Source organism: Tenrec ecaudatus, chromosome 9, assembly GCF_050624435.1.
Source record: "Tenrec ecaudatus isolate mTenEca1 chromosome 9, mTenEca1.hap1, whole genome shotgun sequence".
In the NCBI taxonomy this organism is placed as follows: Eukaryota; Metazoa; Chordata; class Mammalia; order Afrosoricida; family Tenrecidae; genus Tenrec; species Tenrec ecaudatus.
The window spans coordinates 116,920,887-116,941,516 of record NC_134538.1 but is presented as its reverse complement, the minus strand read 5'-3'; the positions used below and the strand labels follow the sequence as shown (position 1 = coordinate 116,941,516).

The 20,630-nt window shown below is 37.3% G+C and overlaps 1 protein-coding gene across 2 annotated transcripts in view; it reads right to left on the bottom strand.

Moving 5' to 3' along the window:
* CACNA2D1 (calcium voltage-gated channel auxiliary subunit alpha2delta 1) overlaps positions 1–20,630 on the bottom strand; it is a 496,866-nt gene that overhangs the window by 8,051 nt on the left and 468,185 nt on the right. For both annotated transcript variants that reach the window (XM_075558477.1, XM_075558479.1), the window contains exons 29-37: positions 17,083–17,150; positions 16,644–16,682; positions 14,901–14,972; positions 13,520–13,672; positions 13,381–13,433; positions 10,849–10,904; positions 10,269–10,398; positions 8,767–8,876; positions 6,163–6,245 (exon numbers count right to left, since the gene is read on the bottom strand). In XM_075558477.1, the coding sequence (XP_075414592.1) occupies positions 6,163–6,245; positions 8,767–8,876; positions 10,269–10,398; positions 10,849–10,904; positions 13,381–13,433; positions 13,520–13,672; positions 14,901–14,972; positions 16,644–16,682; positions 17,083–17,150 (764 nt within the window). The remainder of the gene's footprint in view (positions 1–6,162; positions 6,246–8,766; positions 8,877–10,268; positions 10,399–10,848; positions 10,905–13,380; positions 13,434–13,519; positions 13,673–14,900; positions 14,973–16,643; positions 16,683–17,082; positions 17,151–20,630) is intronic.

The window sequence follows — 20,630 nt, the reverse complement described above, 5'->3', positions numbered from 1 at the left end:
GGGTCATGGCCCTTTTGAGGGTCAAACCACCCTTTCGCGAGGATCGCTCAATTCATAACGGTAGCAAAATGACAGTTATGAAGCTGCAACGAAAATAATTTTACTGTTGGGTGGAGGGACACCACCACATGAGGAACTGTATGAAAGGGTCGCAGCATTAGGAAGGCAGAGGACCGCTGCTCTAAAGACTGGATTCATCAAGGTGTCAACTGTTCCTTTTCTTTATTCTAGCTCTTATTTTGAAAAACCTAGAAACAAAAGCCTAGATGTTAGTTATATTCATATGATTTTGCCCTATATCCTTTGTGAACTCTACACAGTACATGGGTCTTAGCTTTGAGCTGAGGTTTCCATAAATGCATTCGAGAGCTGTCACCCACTAGGAAACTCCAGAGATCAAACTCCGAGCCAGTGCTCCTGTCAGAAAACACCTCGTTGTAGAAGAACACTGACGCCTATAGCTTTATAGCTTGACCTGCAATTGGTTCTCAGTGAAAAAACTAATGGTTGACTGCTCATCATGTTTGTAATACTTTGCTAATCTTTCAACTTTTTATTGTTTTGGAGAAAAATGATACTTCCTTTGATATCATCAATTCAACACAAATTGCTTTAACTAAATTCACTCTTCCATACTGATAACTGTGTTTTTAAGATTGAACTTAAATCGTACTAACTCAAAGTGTTTCCATATACATTATTTTCTCAAGACTAACAATTGTGCTAAGAAAGATACATTTCTTAATGGAAACATTCAAGATTTTGAGGAATCTTAGATAAAAAGATTTAAAGCATTCATTGTTATATACATATTTTAATGCTTTAGGTAAAAAGAAAGTGGCCCCATTTAAAAAGCAGTACTTATTAATACTTTGTCTCTAGTTGATAACTTAGAAATTTTGTCTACATATTCTATGACTAAGTAAACTTTGGAATAAAAGGTGGAAATAAGTCAATATGAAACTTTTCCTCACCTATTGAGTAGAATGCAATGATTTGTTGAATTTCTGTTCTAATCGCTCATCTCTATTCTGACTATGGGGTGAAAGATGAGTGAAACTTCCTACTTCTCTCAAGAGTTACAGACTCAGAAAGCAACAGAGGCAGTTCCACACTGTCCTTAGGGACAGGAATCGACTGAATGACTCTTCTTATGAATACAAATAGAAAATTACTCCCCCGATCTTTCATTACACCTTTTATACACAAATGATATGATTGCCTGGGTGTATCTTTAAGGTATCAATAAAATGAGACCTCAGAGAGCTACCGATAGGTATATTTACGTAATGTATCCATGGAGGGAGATGATCTAATTTAAAATTTTCTTTCATTATTCATATTTGGTAGATTTACCTCACTGGGAAGCTTTTGCTACTAAAATTAATTTTTATTGTCCATGAAAAATTATGGGTGCTTACAAAGACCCAGTCTCCTACATTGCTTTCTCCCCTCTGAGGAGCTCATTTTAATCCACAGTAATGGGCACATCTCCATCTCAGAATGAAGGAAAGCAATAGTTGTTTTCATGACAACAATCATGGTGATTCCTAAGCATCAGCAAACAATTTGCAAGACTATAACAGAAAAAAATAAACAAATAAAAAGAAAATTTGGGTCCCCAAACATGTCTTTTACTGCATTGATTATATAAATCAGAAATTGGTCAAAACATTATTTTAGAGAGGTCATTAAGAGTGATAATTTTGGTCCAGATACTGTGTGAGAAAAAACTGGCAAAATGCTCTGGGAACGATTCTGGTCTATAAAACCCCAGTGATTTTCAATATTAGGGGCGCTAGGAATCAAAATCAACGTGATTTTACCTAACAAGTGCATAATATTAAAGAAAATGCACTTAGGGTTTTAAAACGTTCACCCTAAAACAATTCTATATGATTTTTAATAATTCAGGAGTAAATATTTTAAAATGTTTAAATAATAAATAAGAAAAGAAGAAAATTCAGAATGGATGACTTCGAGTTTGTTAAATAATGTCTGATAACACTGAAATGATGTCATTGTCACCATCCTTTGAAAATAAACTCTTTATAATATTTCTCTTGGGTAAAAATAAGATATTATGAAGTATGTATTTTTTCTAACCATTGATTTAAAATTTATAGAGAAACCTGATGACACTATTATGATGAGTAGAAAAATATAGGAAGCTGAAAATTTTTGTTTAGAATAAGAAACTTATGCAGCCTTTGAAATCAGTCATTTAAAAATAGTATTTTAAGAACCTGTTTACAGCATATTTAATATTGTGAATTTTGGAATATGGATTATTTTCTAAAACATCAAGGCAAAAACAAAACAAAGAAAAATTAGAGAAAGTGACTGACCATCCACACCACATGAAAACTTGCAGTAAAATGAAGATAGGAGCTGACATCATGGTACCGGCACGACTCGTTGTGCCTCTAAGTTGATCCTATTAATAACGGGCAAAGTAGCAAGTACAGGAAAAGGAAAGAAAACACAGAAAAGAAGACATACAAGATGAGATTTCATGCAATTTGCTGGCAGTTAGCAGATAATGTGAGCCTTCGTCCAGAGCAGATCGCAAATAAGCATTATCAAAATATTCACTGCTAAAGAAACGCAACACAGTATTAGCACATCAAGCTATTGAGCAAGAGTTGTACTTTCACACACAATTCCCTACACAATTTATAGGAACTTTAATTGCTGGGCATTTTTCTCTTTGTCAAATCTTTTTAGTGGCTTGATCAAAATGATATATTTCCCAAGGAGAAAGATATTTTAGATCACCTGTAAAATCCATCTGAGCACATTTCATGGAAGCCTCTTGACTGACAACGACTGGTTTCCCTAGTGGAGCAGTCTACAAGCACAGTTTCCCACGAGGAAAACTGTAGAAGGCAGAGCAATAGCGCACCCTACGTTGAAATATACTGAAATTGTATTTTTACTGAAGCAAATTGGGGAGTGGGGGCACAGAGATGACCCAACTACAACTCTGGGTCATTTTCCCCTTCCAAGAGAGAAAATGAAGGGGCCTCACAAGGATAATGGCAACGTCCTGGCATTCTAAGTTCGGTCGCCACCACAGATTCCACTTGTCTGTGACCCTGTTCTCCTCTCTAACATTCGGCGGTCGGAGGCCCAGGCCTCGCCTCGAGCGCGCCAGTTGGTGCATGCATGGTTAATTTCAAATAAGCTCTGCTGAAACATGTCTCTGCCATCCGCGGGTGCTTGCAGACAAGTTCTATCAGTAACACATTCGTCTTGGTCTCATTAGGATGCTTTCAAAAGAAGGAAAAAAAACGTTTAATAAAACAATGGCTTCCGAGAGGATTGATTTGCTGGGCAGTTAAGTTCAAGGCAGCTCAGAAGATGAAGGCAATGCTCTGTTTTATCAATCTCAGAGGTAATTTTGTTTGCTTTTCTTGAAGGACACACCAGGATCACAGTAGCTTAATATGAAGAAGGCTTTTTGGTTTTGTTTTACTTGTACAACTGTATTGGTGCGGAAAGGCCAGGGAATTTTTGTCAATGAATACTACTTTCCCCATCACAACAAGGCGCCTGCCCATTCTCGGAGGGTAGCCACCGCTGACCAAGTCAATCTCAGCGGGAAACCTTCTCTCTGATATTACCCCTTCAAATTTCTTTTTTGTTTCCTCAAAAAAATATTTTAAAGGAACATGATTTGAGTCCATCAACAATGTTCAAACTGCTGTTTCCAACTTAGGCTGATTCACCTCCTTGGGCAACCTGGCGGTCTCCTTCTCAGGGCAACACCGTATTGATGTGCTTAACTCACTGTGCACCCAGCATGTCAAGTGATCCTCCAGCTCCAACCTGAGTAGCTAGGACTACAGGCCCATGCCACATCTTGGGGCAAATCTGCTACACTGATGGAGGTGATGGGTGAAGTGTCTAGGTTTTCAAGGAAGGGTTAGGAAAGGGGAAATAGATCTAGGTGTAGGATACACCAAGAAATAATAGCTTCACCTTTTAATATTTCTGTTTAAGAAAGGTTTCTATAATTTTGTTGCAATACTTTTTCACTTATCCTTGAATACTATGTATCAGTGGAAAAGTCTTATCCTTACTGAGACAAATGGGGCCGTATATTTGAGTATATAAAGAAGTACTTCATAGGTAGATCTATTCTAACTCGGTTTTTTAAAACCTTTATAAATGTCCATTGGTGAACATTTGTCCTTATGTGTTTTTATAGTAAACAATTCATGAGGTAATAGTGTTCTTTGTTTGGATGCTTATTGGTACTTTCAATCCATTTCAAGGAAGGCACAGCTCAAAGAACCACGGAAGTGGGAAAAATTTTAAATCATTTTAAAAAGTAGCCAGATTTTTCTGTGGGTTTTCCTTTTAGGATAGATTAAAGTTTCTTAATAATTAAACCTATGAAATAAAAAGCCTAAAACTAGTTGTACACATAAAAAGAATAATGTTTACTAGGGGACAATAGTTTAGTTATACGGAATTAGTGTTCATTTGTGGATATTGTACAGTAGATGGGATTTATAATATTTTATCAAATTAACCTTCTGTAATTGACATGCTCTAATGTTAAGCAATAGAAAAATTAAGAGACATAACACAAATACTACATGAACAGGAATCAGAGATGACACAAAATTGTAAATTATATTTTTTCACAGGCTGTAAGAGTGTGTGTCCAATGAGTTGGCACTCATTTTAGGGCCTACAATAAAGTTTCACTTGGTAAATGTCCCTGATGAACTTGAAAAAGAATATGTATTCTGGTATTTTTGAGAGTAGTTTGTCTTATCTGCTAGATCAATGAGGTTAATTAGATTGTTGATCTCGTCTACAGCTTGTTTTTTGCATACTGTTTTTTTTAAAAATACTTTTATGGGGAGCTCTTACATCTCATCACAATCCATACATTCCTCCAAAGTATCAAGCACATTTGCACATAGGCCACCATCATCATTTTCAAAGCATTCTCTTCCCACTTGAGTCCTGATATCAGCTCCCCATTTCTTCCCCCTCCCTCATGAACACTTGATAAGTTATATATTTTTCCATATCTTACATTGTCCTCCATCACCCCTCACCCACTTTTATTTGTCCCCCATGGAGGGGGTTCTAGGTTGATCCTTGTGATCAATTTCTCCTTCATCCCCTCACCCTCCCCTAAGCCTCCTGGTGTATCTATTGTTCCACATCTACTGCATGATGAAGCTTGCCTTAAACATTGACAAAGATGAGGTGACGGCCAAGGCTCGTAGTGCTGCCATTCCTAATGAGATTTTGTACCGAGAGGCTGATGACGACATATCTTGCACGGAGGAAGAAGATTAGGCCATTCTACCCTCACACTTTGTGCCCTCTGTACAGTGTCCACCTGGCTCCACCTGCTGACCACTAGGGGTTTCCCCTCTCCTGCTCCTGTGTCTCTAAGACAGGATCTAAGCCCTCCAGCCCTGTCCCTTCCCTTGTTTCAGAATGGGGTTAGATGTTGTCTATCCATGAAGTTTCTTTTTGTTTATTTTGTTCTGAAATTAAAGTATGCAAAATAAAGAAGATGCAAACGAAACAAAATAAAAAATAAGATAGAATAAAGCTTGGATGAAATAAACATACCCATTTCAAAGCATACCTTAATAAAGTAACACAAAAATTAAAAAATACATTTTAAAGCTGCTTAATAGGTTTAAAACATACTGAATAAACATTAAACACATTTCTCAAATAGTATAAAACCATATAATTTATTTCATTACCATGGGGAATATAAATGAAAGTATTAATGAAGATATATATGCATCTAACCAAAAAAGCCAAATTATTATTGTTGAGTCAATTCAGGCTCAGCAACTTTCCCAGTTTTGATTTAGTAGTATATTTTAAAACCATCGGATTTGTGGCCTTGAGTTATTAATTGATTGATTGGAATTGGGTTTGAAAGTACAATTTCTTTGGGAAAGACAGATAAAAGAAGCAATTCTTAAGTTTATACTAACCATGAAAAACTACTGAAATGGAAAAATCTATCTACCAGCAAGAACACCAAGTTAATGAAAAACACTATGGTGAAGACATTATGTTCAAATTAAAATAGCAATTTGTATTCTTGAATTCAAATCGACAATGACCATTGTTCCCTAGCATTCTAATACAGTAGGCATTTCACCTTACCAGCTTGTTGTTATCAAAGCACACATCAGGGCCTTTTCGATATCGAGGCTGCTTAACCATATCACAAGGGTTTGGACCGTCAGCTGAAAAGACTTGTTAAGGAGTATGAAGATATTTCCCCCACATAATAGAAAACATACAAGAAATGCGATCTATCCACTGGAAAGCAACCACGAGACAGCTATTCCAAATGCATAGGAATGAAGAGAACCGAAGCTCCTGGAGTTTTTCCTGGTCAGACCAGGAGGCATACGCAGAGGTCACCTCCTTTGAATCTCACTATAAACAACAATGTACCTGCTGTGTACCTGGTGCCTAGCAGGGACTTCTCAGTATGTGCAGTGGGTGCAATGGACCAATGATGGAGAGTAGACAAGGGCACCCATAAAAAACAGCACGGTGAAGGTCTGAGTGCTTTTATTTAGCAAACAGAAATGTAAACTAAATGCTAATAGTACTGCCAATCCCAAACATAGCTGAGGCTGTTCTTACCCAGCACGAGCAATGGTACATATCATCTTATTGGCACCCTACAGAACATCTGTGCCTGTACTTTAACAGACGCGGATTGGCCTGAGCACACTTACCATGGCAAGTCTCAGTGTTTAGCTTCAGTCACTGAAATTAGGGACGTAATAAATATTTAAAGAGTGGCGGTAGTGCTCAATAGATAACAAGTAAACAGCTTTCTTAAAAATCACACATTTTATTCTATTTACTTTTTCATACTTTTTCACAGTATCAGACAGGTAAGCATGGGATGCTTGGCTGTGCGTGGGTAGGGAATGGGCTGAACTGTAGCTGTGAGGCCTGTGCTTTGCATGACATTTTCATGTGCTTTGCATGACATTTTCATGTGCTTTGCATGACATTTTCATGTGCTTTTTGGAGGATAGAGCATACTAAGTCTGAAAGTGACAGAGGCTTGTTTGAGAACTGAAGGCAACTTAAGGAATAAATCAAGAAAAGCTGCTTACAAATGCAAATGAAATCACATAGAAAATAAACTGTCTTTAACTGAAAAACCAAAACAAATCTAATGGTACTTCATTTTCAATGGTCCTTCCATTAGTGGGCAATCACTTAAAGGCTGTTTTCATGCTAATTTCTAGAATCAAAGCCTTTATAAGTAGCAGTGTTATGATGTATTTTAAATATGTTGTAATTTAGATAGTTTTTCAAAACATAAAACAAGAGAAACCAAAGCCAAATGAGAGTGGTAGCTGATTGATTCTAGCTCTCGTTTGTCTAGGAGAGCAATCAACTGCCGGCTAAGGGCCAAACAGTAGGTCTTGAGTTCTGAGCGTATTTCTTACATGTCCTTACATTCAATAAATAATAAAGAGAGGAAATGAATGTTCAATGGTCACAAGCTAGTCCTCTGGTTTAAAAACCTTTTTCTATGAAGTATCACGTAATTTTTACATCAAACATACATATGAATTTACATGATATATTATGTAATATATATTTATTATACTTATAATTTAAAAAATGGAAACCTGAGAAAATCCTTCTTTCTTCAAAGATTATTAAATTACAGTTGGCATAGAAATGAAATGCCTGTAAGAAATAAAAAGTGCTATCAGTTTAGTTGCATTTTCCTACATATTATCTCAATATTCAATAGGCCTATCAAATCTGTATGATATAGGAGCAAATAACATTAAAGTTTTCAAAAGACCCGTGGAATATAGAATATACTTTAAGCTGAGTTTTTCAGCACATTTTTAATGCGGTTTCTGTGGTAAAATTAGGTGGCCTGGCCAATACTCGGGTCGGCTTCTCCGCGAATATATACGGGACCCTTTTGTAGTGCAAGTCACAGTCCATTTCATCCACTGATAGGAGCTGGTTTTTTGTTTGTTTGCATTTTTTTTTGCATTCCAGATTTCTCTTCAAATAGCACGTTCATTATTCAAGCATTTGGATAAAGAATATACTAATAAATGCTCCCAGTTGTAATAATTATCTTATTGAAGGGTACTGCAATGTTCAACTTTGAAAAATGTGGCAGGATTAACATTAAGACCAGGCAAACACTACAGAACACTACTTAAGTACCGGAAGGCATGGGACAGGGGGCTCTTTTTCATAACATCGAACGCCATTTTTGATATTTGAGGGTTGATGCCTTTCAAGCAACTACTCTATTTCCCTTGAGCCTTAATCACGGTGGTATAAATCACCCACCCCCGGGATTCACTGGTGGGAACCCTAACCTCAGTGCCAGTCCCTAAACCGTAAATCAGGTGCCTGTTCCTACACGCTCAAGGCATTCTCCTCTGCTTAGGGGCCTTCTCAGTGCGTTCGCAGCCTTCTCAGAGCCTTCTCAGTGCTCAGCCTTCTCCGGATGAGACTTCTCATCCCTTCATGATGCGTTTTATACACTTTTCTTACCCACTTGTTATACGGTCTCATCAGCTTTTACATCCAATTCAAAATTTGAATGGGGTGGTGGGGGAATTTCATTCCGTTTCTGCAAAGTGGTCACAACGCCCTATATTATTTTTCTCTTTATGCGTGTGGCCAAAGGGACCAGGGTAATAATGCGGTGTCTTAAGATGGTATCCTGTTCAAAGCCTCTCTCTTGTCAAAGGATACAAGTCTGCTCAGCTTGTACGAGCAGTCGCGTGTCACAGAGACAGGTCCCTTTGCTCTCAACAATTATGAATACCAGGTTGGTGTTCATGAGCTTTTCCACATGAAAGATTCTGCAAAATAATTATTAAAAGTCGATAAGGAATGAACATTACCTTTTAAAAATATTTCAAGTGTTGCAAGGATCATTACACATTAAACTGAAAGTCAAAATCTGACATTGAAATACAAATGACTACCAAAGAGTAGTGTCTGATTTCATAAGAAAAATATAACTATATTTTATTAGTATGCAACTACCTCCTCTTTTGAACATTTGCCCCCAAATCACCAACAGATCTTTATAGGTGTTTGCTTTTAAGAAGTTAGTCCTCGTTATAAAATGTTAGTCTAAGTTACAGATTATACTTCATTTTACATGTTTAAGAATCATTAGCTTAGTATATAAATATTTTGTCTTAATGTCCAGATAAAGAAAATTGGAGGACAAGAGGGCCAAGCATCTTGCCCAAGCAAATGGCAGAATAGGATCCAGCTCAATGCTCACCAATCCACTTTCTGTGACAACGGCAAAAAGAAACCAAAAAATCAGAACTGAAAAGAAATCCCTCCGCCCCAATCTGTAAACTACTTACTCATTCCATACAGGACTCAGCGAACATGGTGTTTGAGTCAAGTGTTACAGTTTACTAAGATTGACCTTGATTGTACTGAGAAAATTTTGCACCTACTTCCTCCAGTTCCATATCAACGATATTCAACACTGTCTGTCAGAGGTTAGAAATGAAAACAAACAAAAATCCCACAAACCCAAATATCTCTTCCACGACTGGTCAGTTACTTGATATAGAACAAAATGAAATATTCTGTTTAGAATTAATACATAGGTCTGTAACTAACTACAACTATAATAACATTTTAAACACGGATTCTTTTAAAAAAATCATTCCGTTGGGGCCTCATACAAAACATGGGTTCTTTTAGAGGAAAAATCATTAAGATGTTATTAATTTTTCTGTGCCCTGTCTAAGAGTGAAACCAAATTTTCTGGATCATATGATTATGATGGGTAAAGCCATCAGAATTCAACAAGGGTAGAATTATTTTTAAAATCTCTACACTTAAATCCATAATTTGAACAGTCTGCCCAGAAAGTGAAGATCACTGACATTTTTAAGCTAGAACTGCTCATATGAACACTTCTTAGATGACGGTCACACTCCATATTTCCTGCAGCACTTCAGCAGGTGACTGCATTTTCTTAGTGGGACACGCTGCGCTCGTCAGAACCGGTAAGTTGATTCGAACTCCTGCAGGCTAGAGAGCTGTCCCACAGGGCCACAGGGCTGCAGCCAGTGCAGGAGGAGACTACCACGTCTTCTTCCTGAAGGGTGCTGGTGGGGTCTGCCTGGGGACCTTTTAGCTAGTATCCCACTGTTTCACCACTGTGCCACCAGGGTCCCTGAGCATTACACCACAAATGCAAACCAAAGCAAACCAGTTACCTGGAACAGTTTCCACAGTCTAACACGCCGCTGAATGTTTTACTATCGTTATCGAAGAAATACTGGGTTTGCTCAGTGATGCAACTCTGCTTTGACAGGGAATTCGTGAAGTCCTCATCCTCCATCTCAACTGCGGGCAGCAGCAGCAGCGGAAGAAGAAGAAGAAAAGAGCGTCCACCGTGATGGAGACATTGTGGTCAGTGCCCCAGAGCCTTCATTTCTCACCAGAAAAGAAACAAACACGGACAGAGCCTTGACTGGCTGATGGACAGCCCTCTAACTTAGTGGCCACTCTTCCTCAGTGCCCGACAGACCTCCAGTGAAGGTCACTAATGCAAATCCGTAGCAGCTGGAAGGCAGAGCTAGTGTGAACACGCTATGTTTTCTAAAGCCTTATGAAAGTCTGTCACAATTATATTAACCTAAGGGTGTAAAGTAGATTTTTCTTTCTTTCAGACATAAGCATATGCGTATGCACACACACAAAGAAACCTACAGTTTCTGCCTTTGTTCCTGAACTACAGTATACCCAACAAGAAAGCATTCATTTTGTTTTGCTAATATCTCAGCATCAACCTACCTGCCTCTAGGAGTCGTGGGAAGGTCAAACTTAAGAGAAGTTGCTGCAGAATAGACCTGGATTTAAAACATATATACATTTAAAATATTTACAAACATCTAGATTATTTTCATTTATAAATTTTATAATAAAAATTTGAGTATTGTTAGCATGAAACTTCTCTGGTTAATCTGTATGTATGTAAGCATGAATATTTCTTTCATCTCTTTGAAATGTGAGGAGTTTTTTTGGTTAAAATATACAAAGCACAGTGACATTTTTATCTGTAAAAGAAGCAGTGAGGCCACATACATTGAAAGTGACCTCAGGGACACACATTTGTGAAGAGAAGTAATGGGAAATGGGGCATTGTGAACATGGAAGAACTTGAAGAAGGAAAACATCAATATTTCACATCGAGGATATTCCCTTATTTTTGTTTGAAACTGGAGTGGCAAACACAGCAAAATGAACTAATGAATGCACCTTGCTGTTGCATGGGGGTGTGAGCTATTTTTAACAGAATATGATTTGTGATGACAAAATACAACATTCACAGAATATATGCATTGTCTACAGGGCATGGGGAACATTTCATAAGCAATAATTGATGCAAATATTTTTACAGAATTGCTTGGGATTGAATTTTGTTACAAAGAACAACACACATATATGTACACACACACACACACACACACAAAGTTTTGTGGGGTTGATTATGGCCAGAAAATAACTTAAAGATTATCACCATGAAATTTAGAAAAGCTACATATATATGTATATAGATAGATATATAGATCTTTGTCAAACCAGATAAAACCATTTTCACATTTTTAATAAGAAGATTTGACTTTTTAATCTAAAACCAAGACTATTCTTTGCTATTCTAATAAAATGGCACAGAGATTTAATATTATCTTGGAAAAGAGCACCTCTAAATGAACACTCTAGATTAATCTACATTGATTAAAACTTTGATAATAAAATGACAAGGAAGACATTAGAAAGAAAGACAAAGGAGAGACAAGGTTTCAAAAACATAATGGGAATTCTACCAGTTTGACTAACCAGAATAAAACAATTAGAAATGTTATTTTCCAGACTTTTGTTAACACATAAGTGAAAGCTGAGCTACTAAGAGAGGTGGACGGTCGAAATCAGCAGCAGTAGATCCATTTCAGTAACAGGATGCTTCTAAAACGAGCAGCCTGTGTATTAACAATAAAATCAGCAAGTGGTGAATTTGGTCAATATAGGTATCTAATTCAAGTATTACAAATAATTAATAACAGAACTTTAAATTGGATTTCTGTGAAAGTTGCAGAGCAAATTAGTTTTCATTGAAGATTTTATACGCATTTTGTTTCATGCCATTGACTGTAATACCCATAATAGAATTCATTGCCCCTTCCTCTCTCTTTCTCATTCACACTTGTCCTTCTTTATTGATCCCATTCTTGCCTTCTGGACTTTTGGGTGACTATTGACCTTTTCATTTCTAATGGTTGACTGCAGTGAGCAGTGGCGTATTTGACTAGAAGTTGAGCATTGGAGTAAGTTCAATACTGAGCTTGAAGGGTGACGAGGGGCCACAGTCTCAGGGATTCCACCACTTTCTGTGCAAGCAGGAAGGCCAGTCTTTTGTATGATTCTGAGAACTGTTTCACATTTTCAACCCACTCTATCTAGAGCCATCGATTCCTTTCAAAGTGGTCAATACTAACAGCCAGGCACCATCTAGGTTTTCCGGAGGTTGAGGTTCATGTGACCCCTAAGTCTTCTGGACTAAATGTTTCCATGCGGTATTTATTGTCTTCATGGAGAGACAGTAGAAGCTGTACCTTGGGGGGCCCTTACTAGATACAAGACCCCAGCTTCTTCTCACCAAAGAAGAATGCAGAGGGTGTGTGTGTGTGCGTGTGTGTGTGTGTGTGTGTGTTTTGTGGCCTGTGCTGTAGTAATTTACCTGGATGCCCCCGAGGCTAATCTTTCTCCTCCAGTTCTAGTATATTATTACAAATCAATGTGACTAAAAACTGTGGACCTGCATGTAATATAAATAAATATTCAAAAACAGTTTCCACAGATCATAGAAAAATGAAGTCTCTGAAAAATGAAACTATATGTAAGCCTAACATTGTTTTTAGATAGCAACGGAATAATTATAGCAAGTTCTAAGGAGCCCTAATTGAACATGGTTACGTGCTATGCTGCTGTTCAAATTGCTAGTGGCTCCAAGCCGCCTGGAGGCTCTAAAGAAGAAAGAGGGGACTATTGGCTCCTGTGAAGCTCACAGCAACCCTGTGGGGCAGTTCCCTTATGCCACATGGATTTGCTGCTACTTGAAATTGACTCATTGACACCCAGCGATAACAACATCACAAGTTTTAAAAAGATCAAGAAAAATATTAATATTGCCATTATGTGGTTTATTAAATAGAAGTTCCCCAAATGATACTTGATATGTCATATAACCATGTTTTTCATTGAATTCTTCATTATTTTATACCAGTACTTCATATTATTACCACTATAACTAAAATTTCAACTTACCAGGCGGCAGCAGTAGCCCACCAGCCAATGTGCAATATGTCTGCTATTGATGGCTATAAAACATAATAATAAAGAAGTGACTACATAAGGAATGTCCCTTTGAGAGGAATTAGATGGCTTGACAGTGGATATTACTGACCACATATGCTGAGCGATGCCCTGCTCCTTGTCTTGGTGCAGCACCAGGCTCACACACCGACTGATAGTCATAAGATTTGTTAAAAGCATAAAGTGATATATTAACAAGGTGCCTCATCAAGCTTGGATCAATCTCTCCAAAAAATCTTCCAATCTGGTACAGAAACAAAAAATCACATTTAGGCTCAACAGGAATATCTAAACTAGTACAATGAAAAGAAATACCAAAGAAGAATTAACTTTAGGTGCTTAAAAGCAAAAAAAAAAAAAAAAAAAAAAAACAAAACAAACAACCCTATATATGACAATGTGACAAAAGTGAAGCGAGAGTAGGCATTTCCATTACTTGTCTCTACCTGGTATTTGTGGAAGGAATGGAAAGATGAGTGAGCATTAAAGTCAACTCAAATGTCTCCCCTTGCAGAGAAAAGTACCCTGGAGGAAACCAGTGGACAGCACCAGAGTAGTGAAAAACGTGTGGGGATTGTGATGCACTGGAGTGAGTCTCATTCAAAGGGGCCACCTCCAATCAGCTCTGGACCATAAAAAACGATTATTCAGGAAAATACACTCCACTACTTGTCCTTCTTTTGTTCCCCTAAAGGGAAAATATTAATTTAGTTGGCAAGTATTTAATATTCCAAAGGCTGTCATGACTTCATGGTAGAATTCTATTTCCCATGGAGACCAGGGTTTGGATCTTGGGTAATGGCACTTGAAGCACAGCCCCCTGTAAGTACAGCCATTCCTGTGAGTGGATCTGCCAGTACGGGCAATCAGATTCATGCAGAGCAGCTGTCAGGGGAACGCCCAGATTTGTATGGACTGCGGAGAAAGAACTCGTTAGAAGTGCTCTCCTTCCAAATCTAACCCAGTGAAAACCCTCTTGGTGACAACAGCATGATCTTGGGAGTTGGGGGCCACCTTGAAACGGGCAAACTGCAGCAGTCAAATTTGTTCCAAGTCCTGTGTCAATCAAATCGCCTTTGTGTTCCCAATTTGGAAATTTGGGATTATGTTTTCATCAGGGTCAAAGCAGCCATATTAATTGCCGGATAATTATTTATCTCAATGTGAAAAGTTTCTAAATTTGAGTTAGATAGAGGAAAAAAAGTTATGTCATATGAGTGTACCCTACTATATGTTTTAAAGGCAACCGTTAGTACCAAGAAGTAAAATCAACTAATAAACATTAATTCATGTTTTCATATAATTCATAACAGTACACATTGAATTAGGATCTTTAAAATTTATATTATGATAGAATAAAACTTTATCTGTATCTACAATGGTTAGAAAGGCTTTTAAGTGTGGGGGAGGCATAATTTTAATCAGGAAACACACTTTGGAACTTCTCCTTGACTCCTATTTTAGTTACATACCTGGTTTGTATAATCGTCATGATTTGCCATCAATAGAAATCCACCATCATCTAGAATCACACAATCCATTACCTAACAAAATAAAAATAGCAATTGGCATACTTTTAGAAAATTGTAAGGTCACATGATCATTATTCCATAATACAGAAAGGTTTGAGCAACAAAAATAAGGGGAAAATCCAAATAATTATGTGTATTTTTTCCAAAATGCTGAGATTTGTAATCTAAAGTATGCTGCAAACCCTCAAGGCATGATACTCCACCAGAATCCATCCAGGAAAGACCATCACTCAATCTGGACAAATGAGAAATGATCTTTTTGCCACTCCAACATCATCATATTGATGAAAAAACTGTACTAAATTATTTAATGACATGTATTCTCTTATTACTATTATTGCTTTTATCTTCCTCTTACTAAACACAAATTCAACATTTTTAAAAGAAAGACACTTCTGAAAATAAAGATTAGCTACTAACATTCACAGACAAAAATAAAATAGAAGTATAAAGCTCTTGAGAATTATAATATTTAATGTTTATAATAATGCATGTTTCAATTTATAGATTAAAAATTAAATCATAAGAAAAAATATATGTGGTGGGAAATATTTTTCTTTCTTCTTGACCTATAGGATAAATAAATCTTCCAATTGTGTTTATATGCATGAATGAACTGAATATTTATGTTGAATGATATCATAATCAGAAACAATTGCTATCAAGTCAATGCTGACCCATAGCGACTCCCTGTGGGTTTCTGAGACTGTAACTGTTTACCGGAGTAGAAACGGGAGTAGAGAGCTCAGTTTTTCTCTCGTGGAGCTGCTGATTGTTTCGAACTGCGGAACATGAGGCTAGCAGCCCAACACATAAACACTATACCACTTAGACTACTTGTTACATACAAAGGGGCTTTAAAATGTTTATGGGAAAAATTCCATTACCTTTATTCAGATTTCAGTAGATAATACATTGAATTTTCCTAATGTGGAAGCAGCTTGGTAAAATCTGCAGTAAATACTGGTCTTTATACAGCCTTTATTAAATGGAAATGTTGCAAAAATAATGACAATAGTTGATTTAGAATTTCTCTGAGTGAGAAATGGGATAAACCCAGGCTTTCCTGGACATAATTTTGAAGGAAACACATAAGAAATAAGAGTAGTGGAATTCATGATTTTGAACATCTTCAACTTTGGAATAGCCTATTTAACACTTTGTCTTTCAATACCTCACCAGAACTAGAAGAAATAGAGGTCACTATAAATCTAAGATATACAAGTAAAATTTATAGTAAACTAATTACATGATTTGGTACAAAATATCACTACAATGAAATATGAACAAACTCAGAGAAAATGCTAAGAACATTTATGTATGTATTAGTAAATAGTGACATTTTGGTAATAAATTGCTCACCAAAAATAGTTAGAAGCAAGTATGTGAAAAAAAATCTACCTAAATGTAGATGATGACAATATTGTGTATGTTAACACAATTTTAAAAATACCTTCTCACAAAATAAGAATATTTTAAATATAGAAAAATATTTAAAAATGAAAAAATTAAGGTTAGGAATTGAAAATATATTATTTAAATTATATTTCCTGATAAATTCCCAATCCCAAAGAATGTTTTGGCTTTTTTATTATAAATTACTGTATCTTAAAAAAAAGTAGATGTTAACAGCTAATAGCAATATATTTAACTAAAGAAATTAATTTTTTAAAGTTTTCTTACATCACTGTTTCTTTTGCAGTCACAAACTGGACCAGCACACTGAAAGACAAAAACACGATGATAACTTACATATTTTAAAGAATTTTAACTGAATTATATAATTAATATATTGTAGTTAGAAATATTGGTAATAATTTATATAATATGACAATAAGAATAAATGATAACCAATTCCTGCAGGGGAAAGGATGAAAGTTTTAACTTTAAAATTAGGATAGGTCAATCAATATCTAGCATCTCCAATTATAGGATGAAATTATTTTCAATATTCAATCATATTAAATGTCAATTAAAATAAAAATATGAATTTATAATTCTCAATAGAGTAGCACTGAAAATTATTTATTCTATGTAAAAGTATTACTGTATGTTTTCCATATGTGCATTTTTTGAGGCTTTATAGTTTGTAAAAGAATTATAAAAAAATGAAATTTCTTACCGGATCCCTAATTGAAGCTTTCGTAAAATTCTCTATCCAGGAGTTTACATCAATTTTAATTCCAACAACTGAAAAATTATATTAACAAAATTAACATATGTATTAATAGAGCCTGTGTCTCACCAATCAGTTTTTCCCTTATCATATAAGAAATTCTGAGTTTCCTGAGATGATAATATATGGCTGAGTATTTTAATTATAGCCATGTATTGAAAAGTTTATTTTAATTTAGTCTGTAATTAGCTGCTGTATAATTTTGTTATGTAATTTAGCTAATTTATTTAGCAGCCTATAAATAAATTTAGAATGAAGATATATATTTATCACAAAATATATTTATTTGGAGTCTCCTTTAAGAAGTAATGCTAATAGCTCTTAAACTATAACATAAACCTTAATTTATATTTTAAAAAGTTTTATTTCACAAGATTTTCCCAACTAACTATACAGTAAATTAACAAAACTGAATAGCCTAGTAATTCAGAGTCATTTGAGTAGCGTGTCATAGAGTACCTGGCCTGATCTTACTGCAATGAATTTTTATTGTTTGTTGAGGCAATACATAGGAAAATGGATGCAAGTGGGATAATGAGTGAGCATCTGAAAGATGATTGGTTAAGTAAGAGTAATTAAGACAATGGAGGATAAAAGTTCTTGGACTATAGCCTAAAATCCACATGTTTGCTTTTGGGGTGGTATGGAAACATTGGTCTAGAGAAGCCATGGCTCCATTTATCCTGCGATCAGAAGGACTGGTGGTGCCTGGCTACAAACAATGGTCCCATAGAATGGGTGAAAAATGTGGAACAAAACTCAAATTCTTCTAAATGGCCAGACTTACTGGATTGGATGATGGTAGATACTGGACCCTTTGAGACCAGCAGAACCCTGAGACCCACTCTGAGACACCCTTTAAGCCTTAAGCTGAAATAAATTTGGAGGGCCCCCTTTTAGCTAAATAACATACTGCCATATACTATAAACACTATTGATGTCAAAGTAGTCAAAGGCTGGTGACTGGAAGCCTCCTGGTGCTGTGGAGAGAAAGGTGTGGCAGTGCTTCCTCAGGTGCCATGCACGGAAACCCTATGAGGCAGTTTCACTCTGACCTATGAGCAGTACGAGTTCGAATCTACTTGATGGCAGTAAATTTGGTTTGGATCGTTCTCCTTAAAAAAAAAAAACCTATCTGAGATAACAGTGAGCAGTCATCCTAATGCAACGAAGAAAAGGCAAGGAGAAGCTACAGTAATGGAAATGGAACAAGAATAGCCATGGGAAAGATGGTCCCTTATGTCACCAATGTCACTAAACAGCATGTACAGAAACGATTGAATGAGAAACTAATGCGCTGTGTGCATTTTCACCAGAAATATATTTTTATTAGCATAAAAATGAATTAAATGGGTGAATGGGTACTGAGTGAATGAATTTTTCAAAGAAATCATGTTGTTGGGGGCTTGTGCAACTCTTATCACAATCCTGTATCCATCCATTGCGTCAAGCACATTTGTACATTTGCTGCCCCCATCATTCTCAGAATATTTGCTTTCTACTTAGGCTCTTGGAATCAGCTCCTCATTTTTACCCCTCCCTTCCCGCTCCCCCCGGAACTGGAAATACAGGAAATCTAGGACAGATGAACCCCTCAGGACCAGTGGTGACAGTGGTGATACCGGGAGGGTGGAGGGAGGGTAAGGGAGAAAAGGGGGAACCAATAACAAGGATCTATATATAACCTCTTCCCTGGGGGGGGGGGGCAGACAACAGTAAAGTGGGTGAAGGGAGACATCGGGCAGTGTAAAATATGAGAATAAATTTATATAATGGGACCACTGATGGGTTAAAAGTGCTCTTGGGAGCAGATAAGCTATCTCCTCTATTTGGCCTCTCTATTAAGGTCAAAGGCTATAAAACCTCTCACTCTCGCTTTTCTCTTTCTCTCACACAAACACAGAACAATTATATCCTTTATCTTTACCCATCCCTGTAGTATACTTTCAACGCCCCCAAATTCAATTTAAGGGAAATATTTCTCTGTTAGCTCTGATGGAAGGTCCTTGTCTGCTTTCAGTATCTATGAACCTCATATCCCTTGGACACTTGTCTCTTGGAATAAACTGTCCTTTGGATCTAAGAGGTTCTCAGCATGGAACCCTGGCTTCAAAAGACATGGTCTACTCGTGGCTCTTCATTCCTGGTGGCAGAATGGTTCCTCCTCTTTGCTTCTTTTACTTCTTGCAGGACTGACAGTGATGGAGGCCACGCTTCAGGGAAACACTTGACGTTGGAACCAGGCTGTGGCCTGAGAGAGGAGGCTGCATCCCACCTACCCTGCCCCATTACCTGGACAAACAGAAACTAGTACTCTTCAACACAACTTAAACCTGCCTCAATAACCATCAGCAGAGATTAGGATTTACAACATATAGTGAACTTGTATCAGGTCACAAATGGGAGGAAATCACCTAATACTGGAAATAGACTAGCCAAATACACACACACACACACATTTTTCGGGGGGGCATCAAATCAAATAGATGATAGTCTACCCACTGGTCTCACGGAATCCATGTCCTTGCTACATGCAAAATACTTTCTCCTCATCATATCAACCCAAAGTCTTAATTCAGCTCTAAATGCATCCTGCAGTAAAATTCCACTTCATCTGTGAACCTGTGAAGTCTAGAATACAAGTTACCTGCTTCCGTAGTACAATGGTGGAATAGGTACAAGGTAGACAAATGGGAGAAATTGGCTGGCACGAGGGAATAACAATCACCAAAAATGTACATAAATGAGAAACAGATCTAGCAAGACAATTTACACTTAGCTCTCTCGTTTTGAAAAGAATCCGCTGGTTCTCGGAGCTGATCTAAACAGTGGCCCTAGACTCTGGGTTTTGACCTCATTCTCTGGATTCTGAGTGGAGAGCTAGTGGTCGTGGACTTCAGCTCGGAATTCTAGGCCCACCGGAACAGTAGGCCCACCTCTCTGGCCCTGGGGTAGGATAGCTCAACGCCCTCAGTTCTGAGAAGCAGTCAGCTGTAGCCCCTGGAATTCGTGAGGGGCAGCACCACGTTCTGGAATCGAGTGGGTGTAAATCTGACTCTGTGAAACCAGGACATGATGCCTTCCTTCACGTTGACCCAGCAGGGTGTACTCCTTGCCCAATTCAGGTTCTGCTTCCTATTTCCTTGGCCTTTAGTCCTTCAGGAAAGTGTTACTATTGTTAAGCACCCGACTCTACTAGTAAGCACTGGTAAGCCTAGCTTGGTGGAAAAGTGCCAGTAAACACCTCACTCCACTCTTGTCCCAAGGCACTCCTGGTCTCTCAATCCTTGGGTTATGTCTGTGCCGTTTCATTTTGGTCGCTGGTGTCTGCTGCTGCTCTTGTTTCCAGGTCTTACTCATCGCCTGCACCATCGCAGTGGTGCAGTTCCCCCTTCCTTCGGAGCACTCACCAGAAGTGCCTTTGATGTCCCAAATCCCACCAACAGCCCACGGAAGATGATCCTGGCTGCTTCATTCGAAATCCGAACCAAACG